Genomic DNA, 14,199 nt, shown 5'->3' on the forward strand with positions numbered 1-14,199 from the left:
GGCTCTACAAGGCCAGCTGGAGCTAGGATGTAAATACTCATTTTTTTCCTTCAGAAAATAAACACTCAAATGTAGGGAGAAGATCAATTACACATTTGATAAGATGAGCAGAATTCCATTTTACATTTTTCCCCAAACATGCTTTTCCCACCCCATAGCTGACTGGAACGTGTGTTTGCTTTTTGAATACAGCTGCCCTTCTCACTCCAACCATTATCTTTCATATGGCAGATTAAGGCACTCCAGTTGATCAATCTGTGTTAAGGAATGTTTTTTTTGCTGGATCTGTAGTTAATCTGTTTACAGATGCCTCCTGAAGGGCTTTTACACAGCACCGCTGTGTCTTAGGAAAGCCCAACTCCACGTACCAGACGTCTGTCTAGACAGGGTCCAAGTGGGAAAGACATGTCCAGGAACACTCCACATCTCATACCACTATAATATACACAGCACCAACATACAGTTTAACCCATATTAATCCTTAAACTGTGCTTACATTAACAGTACACACAGGATGTCATCTATTACCTTGGACAAAGTAGTTGCCCATTTTGAATCGGAAAAATATTTTTAAAATCATAAACCCTTAAAGCACGAAGTAAAAAGGGCCTGTGCCTAGCTTATTACTTTACAAATAAGTGAATGGTTCTTTGATCAGGACACAAGCTTGTCAACGCAACTTTATGGCATGTATTCCTTACACTCACTAAATTAGTATTAAACAGAATAATGCACGGCAGGAAGGACATGAGATTCAACAAAACAAAGGCTTAAATAAAGTCTCTGGTCATAAGAAATCAGCCTACTTTTAATACTGTTAATGCTTATTGTTTCATTGAGTATTCTGTTGCTCCACAGCATGGAAAAAGGCAAACAAATCACAAAACCAAACATTAGAATATAATTTTTTTTTAATTTTTATAAATAACTTATCTGTTACAAAGACAGTTTACCCAGCTAAATCACAAAACCATCAACTCAAGATATCCAAATTAGGTTTTATTAATAAACAGGTAAAAACTGATTTGTCGATCTTCACATAGAACTGCAGATGAAGCTGAAAAACAAGGCCTCATTTTATAAACAAGATGCATTGAATGCAAGTGCTTTGGGTCTACTGCCTAATTACCTGGGATCGGCATTTTCTTCCCACATAAAAAAAATGCAAAGCCTTCAAAACAAAGGCTTCTGTGCATTCACATAGATCACTTGTAAAATTCCTAATAAAAGTGTCCACTGGCAATTGTTTACAGTGGGTGACAGTCTACTTTGTCTCTTGCTACATTGTTAGCACTCCCTCCAGCCTCACGCTAAGTGCTGCTACATAATTCTTTGCGTGCCGTCTTTCATGCATACTGTACTGGAATTCCATTTTCTTGATCTTGGTTACATACATCCCCGATCATGTGAATATTTTCCTTAAAAAAAAAAATCATCAAAATAAAGAGATGCTTGAGGTTGCTTCAGTGTTCAAGTCTGATTTCTCTTTTCCAGCCTTTATTTCAGTTGTCCTAAATATTGCTATCCTTGTTTTCTATAAATACGAGACTTCACCACAAAGTCAGGTTTAGAAACTGGCTGCCAAAACAGGAAAGCATTTAAAGTCCTTGAACAAAGCTGTACGATGCTGCTGCTGTTGATTTTGGCACTGTATGTACTTCCCCAATGAATCTCTCTTCAGGAGTCTGCAAGATACCCAGCAGATGAAGCAAGCTTAAATCGGATGCTGATCTGTTGGTGGGTTGAAAGTTTCTTAGTATAAAGTTTCCTCACACCAGACAAAACGCTACCTTGTGTCACCCACCGTAAAACTCAGTGTACAGAGTGAACTATATGCATAACTCTTCCAACTTTTCCTGCATTTTTACCACGCTGCATCTGCAGGTCTTCACAGATCATCAGCATTTACAAGAGCAATGTACAGAATGAGCAGAGGAAAGCTATTTTGTGCATAGTTTCTTATTAATGCTCTTATTTTAAGGCATTGCTTCTCTCAGATAAAAGCTTAAAAAAAGGGACATGATCGTGCTTAATCACTTAAAGGGAAAAAAAGAAAGTTAACAAAAAGACTATTACACTATACATACAGAAGTACAAGAAAATAATAAAGGTGAAGAAAAGAAATCACTTAAAGCAGGCTCTAGAGCTATGTACAGTAGGAAAAGCTTTGGGGTATTTCACTGTGTGTATTGTACAGACAACGCATGCAGTTTTTCCTTTTCATCTTTAGATGTGATTGTACTGATTTCTGGCTTCACAGAGATGTTTTCAGGGAAGACAAGGCAAAGAGTACCACTGATTCGTGAAGTTCTTCCCTTTATCGAAGGCACTATGTGGCAGCAAACACTTTAAATAGTTAAACCTTGTTCCTTTTAGATCCTCCTCTGTGCATGTAGTGTTTCACTGAAAGCTCTGAAAACAAAAACGCTAGCACGCTATTCCTTTCCCCTGTCAAAATTCAGTAGTGACATCGGGGCAGGGAAGAGGATGGGCAACACCCAAGCACTGAACATGGTGTGTGTTACTGGGATACTGGTAATACTGTACATGGTTCAGGCAGCTGGCAACTGAGTCTTTCAGCAGATTACCTTTCAGTCGATGAAGTTCAACTGCCTGTGACACAACACTGAGGTATTACTAGCTCTGTGGGCTGACATTTAACATTAGCAAAATACCAACTCATCACACCTTCAACAAAATCCTACGCATAAATGCTTTTTTTGCCCCCCAATGACTGGATAGTTCCTTGTATGTTTGCTGTGGTTTTACAAAAGGCAATGGACCTGTTGGCTCAGAAATGCCTGGGCATTTCACACTGTTCACAGCGATTTAAGGCCGGATGATTTAAAAAAGTACAGGCAGTACAACTCCACTGAGCTCCCTCATCTTCATCTGTGTCTGGAACAGTCTTTGGTGTTTTCACAATGGACCTCTGATCTGTGACACAAAAGAGATAAGATAAGCAGTTACTAACCAAGAACAGCATGGAAAGAATTTTGAGATTATTTTTTTTTTTCAGTAACTGAGAACTATCTTGTTCCTCTCAGAGCTGCGCAGTTATTACAAGTGACATAGGCAGCTTTTTACCACCCCCTTGACTACGGCTTGATTGTAAGTCAGCCAAATGGCACAAGGTGAAACTATAAAAAGCAAGTTTCCCATCCCTTCACTCTTCCCTTCTGGTCTCTGTTCAAAGCTGTTGCATGAAAAGGAGATAAAATTTAGAAATTAATCAGCACAGGAAACATGTACAAGATTTAGAAGTCTGAGGTCCATGGACCACTCTAAAAATCATTAGGACAAGAAAGAAGTGCTCTGTAACCTTTTGATATGTTTAACATTTTGACCCTAGAATGAGTATCAGCAGCTCTTCCTCAAACCAGATAAGCAGATACACTAAAGAAAAATCAGTGCCTAGCTCTGTCATGCTATATAGTAATCCTCCCAAGTCTACCTCTTTCTGCATGATGTGTTAGACAACAACCTTCAACTATTTTAAAAGAGAAAAGATAAAGAGATAAAAAAAGATGAAAAGAGAGAAGAGTGACTTCTGAAGTTAAGGGTTCCCTATTTAGGCAACTGCAGCAAAATCTTTTAGCCAATTTTTTCAACTGGAAAGCATCTCAATAGCAACTAGCCAATTGCAACTGCTGCAAAATGGCAGTGACAGCTTCAGGAAGTACAGTGCTACTGATCACCGCTGCAAAAAATTTTTTTTCACTCTTTTGTGAACAGTGGTAATTTTGCTTTAAGTCACAGCCTACATCATTGTTAAAGCGAAACTTAAAATGAACTGAAAATTAAAGCTAATGAAGGACTAAGATACAATAGTGATTCTTTTTCTTTCTTTTTTAAAAAGCAAAACGATAAGAGGAACTTCAGAGGTTTATAAACCAGTCAGGGTTAACTTTGCATTATCAAGATAAGAGTGTATCAAATTATTAAACACTAAATTTGTGAGTTCCTAGAAGATAAGTCAATGCAAATGTTAACAGCTGGTCACAGAAAATTAATTTTCTTCTTTGATAGGTTAGGTTTCTTTTACTGTAAAGGGAACTATGTAATTGACAGAACTTCTGATAAAGTCTTCATGATGCAGCTGTTAAAACACGTCTCAGGACTGTGTATGGATTTGACTTTGCTCAGTACTTTCACTAACAGCTCAGATAATGAAGCATCAAAAAACCCTTATAAAGCATGAACAATAGTACCAGTCTGGAGGAGTTACAAAGTCTGGAGGACAAAAAAAAACCCTCAATTTTTTTAGACCATTTTGAAATATGGAAAGATCAGAAATCTGTAAAATGAGATTCTGTAACAACACTCACTGCACAATACAAGGACCAATCACACACACATATATTATGTGAAGAACTTCCTGGACAGCAACACTGCACAGAAACATTAGTGGATTATTTATTTCATTTGGTGGCCTGCCTATAGGTCATCGCATGATGCTGCTGCAAACAAGTTAATTCCGTTCTCTGCTTTATATAGCACAAGAGGTAATTACTCTGTTTTGTCTGACATCTCATTAGGGCAAAAAAATAAGTAATGTGTAAAATGTAATGACAGAATGTTCAAGACTGACTAATAAATTCAGCAATACTGACTGCCCTATTGGACAGCATTCCTCTCCTCTTCAACTATCTAAAACTATATTTAACAATAGTCTGAAGGGGCTTTGAATACAAATTCTACAGTAGCCAGGAAGTCCAGTCAGGGTGACCAAACCAGGTTATTGTAGCATGTCAATAAATCCACTCTTCCCCAAGGACAATGATGAAGTCATCTAAGTGAGTTTCACTCGTCCCTAAGCAGCACATCTCGCTCATTTTTAAAAAAAGGTGGATGCTTCCATTTACTTAAACTACCTCCCAACATATTATCCATCTTTAAACATACCCCATTTAATATACTTCTCTTCCCTGAATGTACGAATAGAGAGGAAACAAGAGCAAACAGAAGCTTATTTACTGCCAATACAAATAAAATGCAAGGTTTGTATACTTTTGAAGTAATCCATTTCATAATCAACATTTAAACTAGATTCACAGACTAGAACTTGATATTAGATGCAAACCAGATACACTACTATTAAATGCAAATTTTATAAGTACAGTACCTTTGGGTTTTGGCGGCACCGGACCAAGAAATCCAATATTATCATAAAAATTATGAATAGCGCTGGGATTAAAATGTGGTCCTAAAAATAAATAACAAGTGCAGCAGTTTTAAAAATAAACTTGGGTAGGAAAGCAGATCAGGTTTTTTCCCCAGTAATTCTGAAACAGTACCATTATTCACTTATTACCAATGTATCAATACAGACCCAAGCGAGATATTATTGTCAACAATACACTTAAAGAAACTTATTGCCCAAAATATGCAATATAAAGTCAGAAACAGGATCAAGCAGAACAAACTCCTTAAATATCTTTTTTCTACCACTCTTAAATATTTAACAGCATTTTATTAGCAAATTTTACCTGAGACTTTTTCTACATTGTAACTGTACTGAAAGAGATGTACTAATATGCAGATTATATACGCTTAGATTTAATACTTAGAGGAACTCCTAAGTCCAGTTTACTCTAACAACACACTTTATAAAATCACATGCAATTTGGATATTCTATTCAAAGTCAAGTTTTTAGTGCAGCATTACTTTCAGCACACCTGTTTACTTGCTCCTTATCTGCAGGTACATTGTCTGAAGGGGAACTCGCATGGCTCATGACTGATCTGATCTAACAGCTTGCTGCTGAAAGTGGAAAGCATTAGCCCCTTCCCTCTCACTATCTCAGTTCTCCCTTCCCGTGCCTCTCCCTCACATCAGCTGTAGCAAACTTTTCCAGCAACACAACATTTTTCACTTGGCTAGTGAGCAGAATCAGCTCTACAAAGGGTCTAAAAAGCTAATACAGAGCCAGAGCACAGTAAGTGGGAAGACAGAGGGACCTCCCGTTGGCAGCTCTTGAATTGGCTCAGCTGTCTCATAATTTCACCCTCATGACCAAAGGCTGTGTCCCTGCAGACAAGGAAAGTGGAAGGAGGACAGCACACTGGAAGTTACAATTGTACTTTATATTTGCTAACTTGGGAAGCTGCATACAAGACAGAAGTGGAAGACAAAAGAGAAAGATGGACACATATGCATGGCTGTATCATTTAGAAAACTTCTCTCTCTACTGTGATACTCAAATAACCAGATCCCCCTCCACTCCCCCCGGCAGTTATTAAATAAATGGCATCACAAGTTTCTCTCTGCTGAGCCAAGTATGAGAGAGGAATGACCGTGGGATTAGGAAAATCATAAAGCCAACAAAAACAACAGGCTTAGAAGACAATTACTTCCATGGTTTCACTGAAACTAACGTGATGACTTTGCAAATAGTGCATATACCCATCATTTATAACACAGACTTTTGATATATGCAGACAGTGAAAGAAGAAAAAAAAAAATCAACATTTATAGTTGCTGATGTACTAAGACATACTGTACCTCTTGCTTGAAAAAGGTCAATCTCTTTGGTTAGGCAATCTATGTCTATCTGCAGCTGTCTGTTACAACTTCTTAACTGTTGCATTTCTTCCAGCTGAAAAAATAAATCTGCCTGTTAGACTAAATATTCCCATTTTATTATCCGTTATCATTCACACATAGGTAGGCAACATTTAGTTATTTCAGAAGTGAAGATAAAAGAATCTTCCCTTCTAATGACCTTTCTTTTAACCCAAGCATAATCTTACAAAAAGCTTTCAGACCCACTGAATTCTTCTCTCCCACCAGATTTAAGAGCTGACTGAACAACTCCAAGATTGTGGTCAGGACAAATCCAATGGTCCACCAGATCAATGGTGGATCTTCTGGCACTGAACACTGGTGCATTGATCAGTTTCTCTGAGATTGGTATATGCATGAAGACCAAAAAATATTTTGTGTGGAAAGCAGTACGAGTATTAAGTTGTAATCTGAAACATTAGGTGATCATGCCTTTAAGAACATCTGGAAGGACTACCAGGTCAAACCTTTTGTGACTGCCTTTAAAAGCAACACTTCACAAAACAATTAGTGAACTGAAAGGTTGTGGTTACATAATGCATAGTCATACTTTAAACTACACTGTTTACCAGTTTAATTCTAACTATACTGCCTGTCACTAGTATACTGTCAATATATGAGCAACTGTTCTTTTAATTTATTGTGAAAGACCACACTCGTGGTTTAGGTTTATAGCCTACAGACGTTTCAACTTACTGATGGAATTTGGGAAACAGAATTCGATCTTTTCAGGCGCCTTCGTGTTAGATTATTCTCCATTTCATTGACCTCTGATTTTAGTTTATCCAACTTTTTCTTTTGAATCTCAAGTTCTCGTTGAAGTCGCTCCATCCTGGCCTTCTGGTGTACCAGTAAAGCTGCAATATATAAAGTCTCATTTTATCTACTTTATTATCCTTCACACCGCAACATCAGATAAAGATGAAAGTTAGTATTCTTTTGGGAAAATACAGACAAAAACATTGCTACAGATTGCTTTTCCATTTGCCTCAAGTAAGTATCTGCCATAAACCAGAAAGTGTTGTATTTTTTAAAACAGCACAAATCAGTTACAGACAACAAGCAAATACAATGAGAAAGTCATACAATGTAACAGATGACCATGCAAAACTTAGCTGTTATCTGTAAAAATCTTTTTCAAGAAACCAACCAATCTACAAGAACGACTACCAGAAACCAACAACAAACTTTTGCTTGCATTATATTCAGCCCAACCATTGTAAAACAGGTAGTATGAAGAGGATTTCAGAGAGACAGCTACAATACAGAGCACATATGCTAAAAAAGCATCAAGACTTTGATTTTTATTGCTATTTGGACTGGCAGATAATCCAGTATTCTTGTCATAGCAGGAGACACCAAATGAAACTAAACCAGAAAGTACGAGCAGTATTGCTGGCAAACATCAGTTATATTTATCACAGAGGCTAGATTGCATGCCTTTTTATCCCTAAACTCTGGTGCAGAAGCATTAGCTCAGCTTCTAATTTCTAACACTGCTTACTATTTGTAAAGAAAATGGCACGAGGAGACATAACTTAGAAACAATGAAGTTAGCATTTAAACCACAGCTTTTTAAATCTATAAAGAACATAAGTAGCAGAAGATACAAATTCATACAATTTAAGGAGTTTATTTCATTAAAGGTAGGTATACTATTAAATACGACCACATAGGCAGATAACACTGCTTGCTCAAAGCAATAATCCCCTGCTATAAAAATGAAAAAATATTTCATTAAATAAACCCAACAATCATTTCAACTTCTGCACATCCATTCATTCATCCATGAAATTACTAATTCATATAAACTGGGATCAGTTTCAGACTATGTATACCTTTATAGCAGTGTGGAAATTATAAAAAAGTAGCAATAACAAGGTATTTTAAAAAGATTGAAATTTGCCTCACAAGGTGTAAGCAAAACTCTGGCTGGAACATGATGTTTAGCTCACCACCATCTCTTAAGGTACCAAAAAATTAGAAGTACTCAAATTTGGTTGGTTAAGTTCCCTGAGTAGTAGCAAAGGGAAAAATAGCACAAAGATGCAACTTTCCACATCTTCGGAAAGCAGAACTGCCCTCTGCTGAAATTCCTGCCTGTTCATTCATTCACATACCATATTTTGTCTTCCAGTGGTTCTTCAAAAGGAGGAACCATGCCAAACTATTTTTATACAGTGTTACAGAACTGCAAGGCCTTACTGAGATTCAGCCTGGGCTTTTGAGTTACATGTGTTCAAAAGATACTGAAATGACAAAGCTGCTTGAGCTTCTGCTTGGTTTTGTTCAATTTAGAGATGTTTGCATAAATAGGCACCTTTACTTGGGGTAACCACTAGTCACATTATAGTTAAAGTTGGAGCTGTGGTCATACGTAATATAAAAACATAGTAACTGAGATCCCAAGATAAAGATTTTTGTTGAAGACTTGGAATCATCAGGTAAGTAGTCTCAAAAGACAGCCTCCCCTCTTGAAAAGCCTTTCAGCAGTAGCTGAAAGAACTTTTTCCCATTTACAAACTCCAGGAGGTACAAATGTAGCTGCAACTATAAAAAGAGGAAATCAAAGACTATTCTTCTTGCAGGGACAGTACAAACCCTTTTCCCTTTTACTCTTTATTTCCACTTTTAGATAGTCTCTTCCATTTTCATTGCCTTGGTATTACTGCTGAGGCAACTCCCTGAAACCCAGGACATTGGTACTTTACCTGCAGCAACACGGCTATGATCTACCGACCAGGCTCAGAACTCTTCAGACCTGTCAAACTGTGGATGTAGGCTGCTGGTGAGCAGCCAGTACACTGGACGTGGTAAGCAAGGAACAGTGCTACCAGAGTATCTCAGGACACAGGGCATGGACTCAAAAGTTAAGACTATGAATCTTTGCAGAACTTTGCCCTGCCTCCCTCCTCCTCTTTTTTTTTTTTAAGCTACTCTTGTAAAGGGAAAAACCCTGTAACTTCTCATTTCAATGTTCTCCCACTTCTGTGGTTTAGAAATTAAGCTGTTATTATGGAACCGCGCAAGGAGCGGAAGGCGCTGATGGATACCCACAGCACTATTACAAGCTCTTCATTTTCACATCACTTTCCAGACATGATCCAATTTATTCTCCTAGCAGCTTTGTGACTACTTTACCATTTTACAATTTCAAATCCCAACAGATTTTAAACACACTCATTACAAAATTACCATTATGATTAAAGAAAAAGAATAATTTGATATTGCTATGCTAAACTTCTATTAAAAATAATTTGGATAAAGGACTGGCAAAACACTGGTTTAAGTGGTGGCTTTCACATACAATTTTACTTAAATACCAATTTGGCAACTGTAGGAAAAAAAAAAAATGGGGTATGGAAGACAAAGTCCCCCCATATCCCACTGCAGTATTTATTAATGGAAAAGAGCAATTTAAGTATTCAGCTCCCTCTGCTGTTTATCAGAGCTACTGAAAATGTTAAGAAAAAACTGCAGTGCATAAAATCATTTTGGTTGGAAAATACCTTTAAGATCATCTCTGAATCTAGTGCAATTCAGCTACTAGATCCAGTTTACACTGTCCACGAGGAGACATTTACTGGTCTTTTTGATAATCCTGTGCTTCTTGCAGGAAGGGGATTCCACCTATGTAGGCAGCATAGGCACACTCAAGTTTACTCCACACAGAGTAACCTAGAATCCAAGCCAGAAAGCCTCAGGCTTGCAGTTGTTTATTCAAGCATCCTTAAAAAGAAGCTGTTTACTGTAATCATCCTAGCAAAAGAACTACAACTGCCTCCTTGACTTGTCATTATTGTACCACAACCAAAATAGATTTCATGTTCAATTTTTTAATTATGTGCAAACAGGGTACTGTGCACATACTTTTTTTTTCCCAACCTCTGCATATTCACATTCAGCAGATTGGCAAGAACCGTACGCTTCAATGCTCTGGCAGATGCCACTGTTTCCTTTGACATTCAAAGTGCACATTTTCCACAAAAAGGTTGTAAATCAAAATTACAGGGAGCATGAAAGTCTGGAGGACAAAAGTTCACTTTTCCTTGCCTAGAGACCTACTCAAACACGTGCTGAATATACTTGTAAGTTTGAAAATGTATGCATAATTGTTTTCTCAAAGCCTCTGAGTCTGAATTTTAAAGTGTTTCTAAGAAAAAAACTAACCTAGGAACACAATGATTTCACCCTATTCTACAGGCCTATAAATTTCTGAAATTTCTTAGTTTTCCAAATATGGAGGAAAGGGGAATTCTGGTAATGCAATTACTCTGTGCCAGTAGGTTTGTGACATTCTTAGGATATACTTATGTTTGTGCACATTTTCAAAATCTGTATTTGAAGCTGCATAAAAAAAAATCAGTCATTTAATACGTACTTTCAACAGTTCACATTTGACTTTTTTGTTGTTATTCTCCCTTTCCAATCTTCTTTTCATTTAATTTTTTAAGAAGAGTGTCACTCAAGAGTGGGTCCTGACACAGAGCCAAATATAAGGTTGTATTTTTTCTTAAATCACAACGTAATGGGCTTAAGGCCCCTTGGAGCATGGGGCACAGCTGTCTCTCACTCTTTTAAACATCTGCAAGGTCTGGTGAGGATTTTAAGAAATTGTTTCCTGCAGCTTTTTTTCTTTTTGAACATTTTAAAAAGCTCCCAGAAACAAGAGAACTGTGCAAAATGTCAAGTTACTAAACTTTTATCAATTAATATACTTACATTAAAAGCATGGTGGCAAAAATTGCTAAGCAAACATACATCCCTACAGTTTGTACCCATGATTAACTCTATGCATACCTTCCTCTCCCCAAGTTAAATAATATGAAAAACTCAAGACAGTCAAAAGCCAAATAGGGCTGAACTAAGGGACTTAAGCTCCCTAGTCTGAAAACATCAACCTAAAGATTTTATTACATGATTATGTATTTTCTTGCTAGGATGCTTGTTCATTATACAGATGGAAAGCTACACACAGAATGAGCAACTATTAAATAACTGTTTAGCCTCACTATTCAACATATGACTGCATGCATAACGTACATCACAGAAAACATTCCTGAGTACAGAGTTTTCAGTTTCTAACAGGATTTCATCATTTTTCATCCATATGACACTTTATACTAAAGGAAATTATATATTGAAATCTCAGGTAATTACTTCGTAGTAATAAAACTAGTAATATTAGAAATTGAAATCTCTGTTAAGTAATGGAAACTGATACTCCTGTACACACACAGAACTGATACTAACTAGATTAGCATAAAAATGCATCCTTATTTGGTTGTCCTTTTCAACATGCACTTAGCATTAGTTTTTTCACAGCATTATTAATTCTTACTGACTTCAGTATTGGATAAGTGCTCTCAACATTTCCACAAGCAAATCCACAGTATCTCAAACTAGAATCCCAGAAAATTAAAAACATCAATTAGCAACCACTTCTGAAAAGTCTGGTGACAGTGAGTTTCTTAGCATCACAAACTCAGTGGCAGAGATATAACCTAGCATTCCAGGGTAACAGTCAATGTCTTCATTACATTGATTTTATCTGAGCAGTACCCTACTCCTTTTCACAGCACATCACCTCCAGTTCTGGTGGCAAACAAGACAGAGATCTGTGGCAGCCTTCTACTTCCCACTGCAACTTACTGCAGAGAACAGCAGAGGAACACCTGAGAAGGACTTGGGGGTGTTAGTTAATGAAAGGCTCAACATGACCCAGCAATGTGCACTTGCAGCCCAGAAAGCCAACTGTACCCTGGGCTGCATTAGAAGAAGCATGACCAGCAGGTTGAGGGAGGTGATTCTGCCCCTCTGCTCTGGGGAGACCCCACCTGGAGTACTGCGTCCAGCTCTGGGGGCCCCAGTACAAGACGGACACAGACCTATTGGAGCAAATCCAGAGGAAGGCCACAGAGATGATCAGAGGGCTGGAGCACCTCTGCTATGAGGACAGGCTGAGAGTTGGGGGTCGTTCAGCCTAGAGAAGAGAAGGCTCTGGGGAGACCTTATAGCAGCCTTCCAGTACCTAATGCAGGCCTACAAGAAAGCTGGAGAGGGACTGTTTACAAGAGCGTACAGTGATAGGACAAGGAGCAATGGCTTTAAGCTGAAGGAAGGTAGATTTAGATGAGATATTAAGAAAAAAATTCTTTACTGTGAGTGTGGTGAGGCACTAGAACAGGTTGCCCAGAGAAGCTATGGAGGCCCCATCCCTGGAAGTGTTTAAGGCCAAGTGGGATGGGGCTTTGGGCAACCTTGTCTAGTGGAGGGTGTCTCTGCCTGGCAGGGGGGTTGGAACTAGATGATGTTTGAGGTCCATTCCAATCCAAACCATTCTATGCTTTTATGAAATCAGGGGAGGAAAAACAGAAATCTAATCACAGAAAGAGACTGAAGTGCCTAAACACACCATAACTGAAGTAAAGCTTCTCAGGTGGCAGGCAGCAGCACCTGCAGATAGGTCCAACACACCTTCTATTCTCCTGGGTTGGACCATGCATATGAATGTATTTCACTGGAAGAAAGGGAAGGAAATCTTTGACACCAAAGCAACTCCACATTCCACATTCTTTCTACCCCAAGCCAGTTTCAGTTCTCCCTGCCAAGATACGGAGCATTCTGGGCAGAAATGGAAAAGCTGATTAAAATACATTTTTGTCTAATCACGGCCAGAGAAACCACTCATCTGTTCTGGCTAAAATTAAAATGAGACAAGCACCTAGCATGGAAGGTTTTTTGCACAGTCTGGCTAAATTATAAGCAGCTTAGACCATGGCGTCACAATGGAAAGCATCAAGTAACTCACGTTTAGCATGTAACAGAAAAAAAACCACCTCTAAGTAAAAGATTCAAGTTTAAAAGCAATAATTAGGACTACCAGATATCAAGATCATACAAGTAAGTCTATCACACACTTCCCAACTTCCCAAAGACTAAATAACAAATTTAAAAATACTGCACTTGTTGCAGCAGAAATGGAGCAACACAAGCCAGAAAATCTAAACACTTCTGAATGTAAAGAACTTCAGAAGTATGAGCGTACTTTAGATGAACTAGTGAAGGACACAGAAGGATGGCATTTCCCTAAGGTCATCCCAAAGTCAAAAGCTGCACCAGCCCACATCATGCATCTATACTTATCTAAAAACTGCATTTGTTTTCTTGGCTTTAGGAACAACTGGGCTCCACAGCAGGTATAAGCCAGTCAATGCTTTTGAACTCTAGGCTGCATAACAGAAATGGGCATCACAAGCTTGCCTCAGCTTGAAAAACTGGATGCTGATACCCACAGACCGTAGAGATAGTGCAGGAAGTCAGGTTACAGTAGCCATCGCTACCAGAGGTACAAGAGATGAAGGGCCAGACCAAGTAGAAGTCAGTTCTATCAGAAAGGCAGAACAGGAGAAAGGGACACCCTTCCCAACAAGTACCTAAAATACAAAATGCTTGGGAAGCAGGTTTATGATCTCAAAGAGTATTTAGAGCTTAAGGACAAGATTTCAATTGATTAATTTCTGGATATCTAAAGTCTTCTGGAACTAAAACAGCCAGCCAAGTCTCCCTTCAGAGTAAGGAAAGGGAATACCACTTCGGGAAGGCAATTTGTTTTGCTTTTCTACAGATGAATA

At 38.2% G+C, this 14,199-nt stretch overlaps 1 protein-coding gene across 3 annotated transcripts in view; it reads right to left on the reverse strand.

Annotated features, from left to right (window-relative positions):
* Window positions 1-896: 896 nt before the first annotated feature.
* The window catches only part of TAB2 (TGF-beta activated kinase 1 (MAP3K7) binding protein 2), a 69,491-nt gene continuing 56,188 nt past the window's right edge, over window positions 897-14,199 (reverse strand). For 2 of the 3 annotated variants that reach the window (XM_054820303.1, XM_054820304.1), the window contains exons 4-7: window positions 7,262-7,422; window positions 6,506-6,599; window positions 5,126-5,206; window positions 897-2,937 (exon numbers count right to left, since the gene is read on the reverse strand). In XM_054820303.1, coding sequence (XP_054676278.1) covers window positions 2,792-2,937; window positions 5,126-5,206; window positions 6,506-6,599; window positions 7,262-7,422 — 482 coding nt within the window. In that variant the 3' untranslated portion in view covers window positions 897-2,791. The remainder of the gene's footprint in view (window positions 2,938-5,125; window positions 5,207-6,505; window positions 6,600-7,261; window positions 7,423-14,199) is intronic. The other variant, XM_054820305.1, reaches the window with a different exon arrangement.

This window comes from Grus americana, chromosome 3 (assembly GCF_028858705.1).
Source record: "Grus americana isolate bGruAme1 chromosome 3, bGruAme1.mat, whole genome shotgun sequence".
NCBI classification, from domain to species: Eukaryota; Metazoa; Chordata; class Aves; order Gruiformes; family Gruidae; genus Grus; species Grus americana.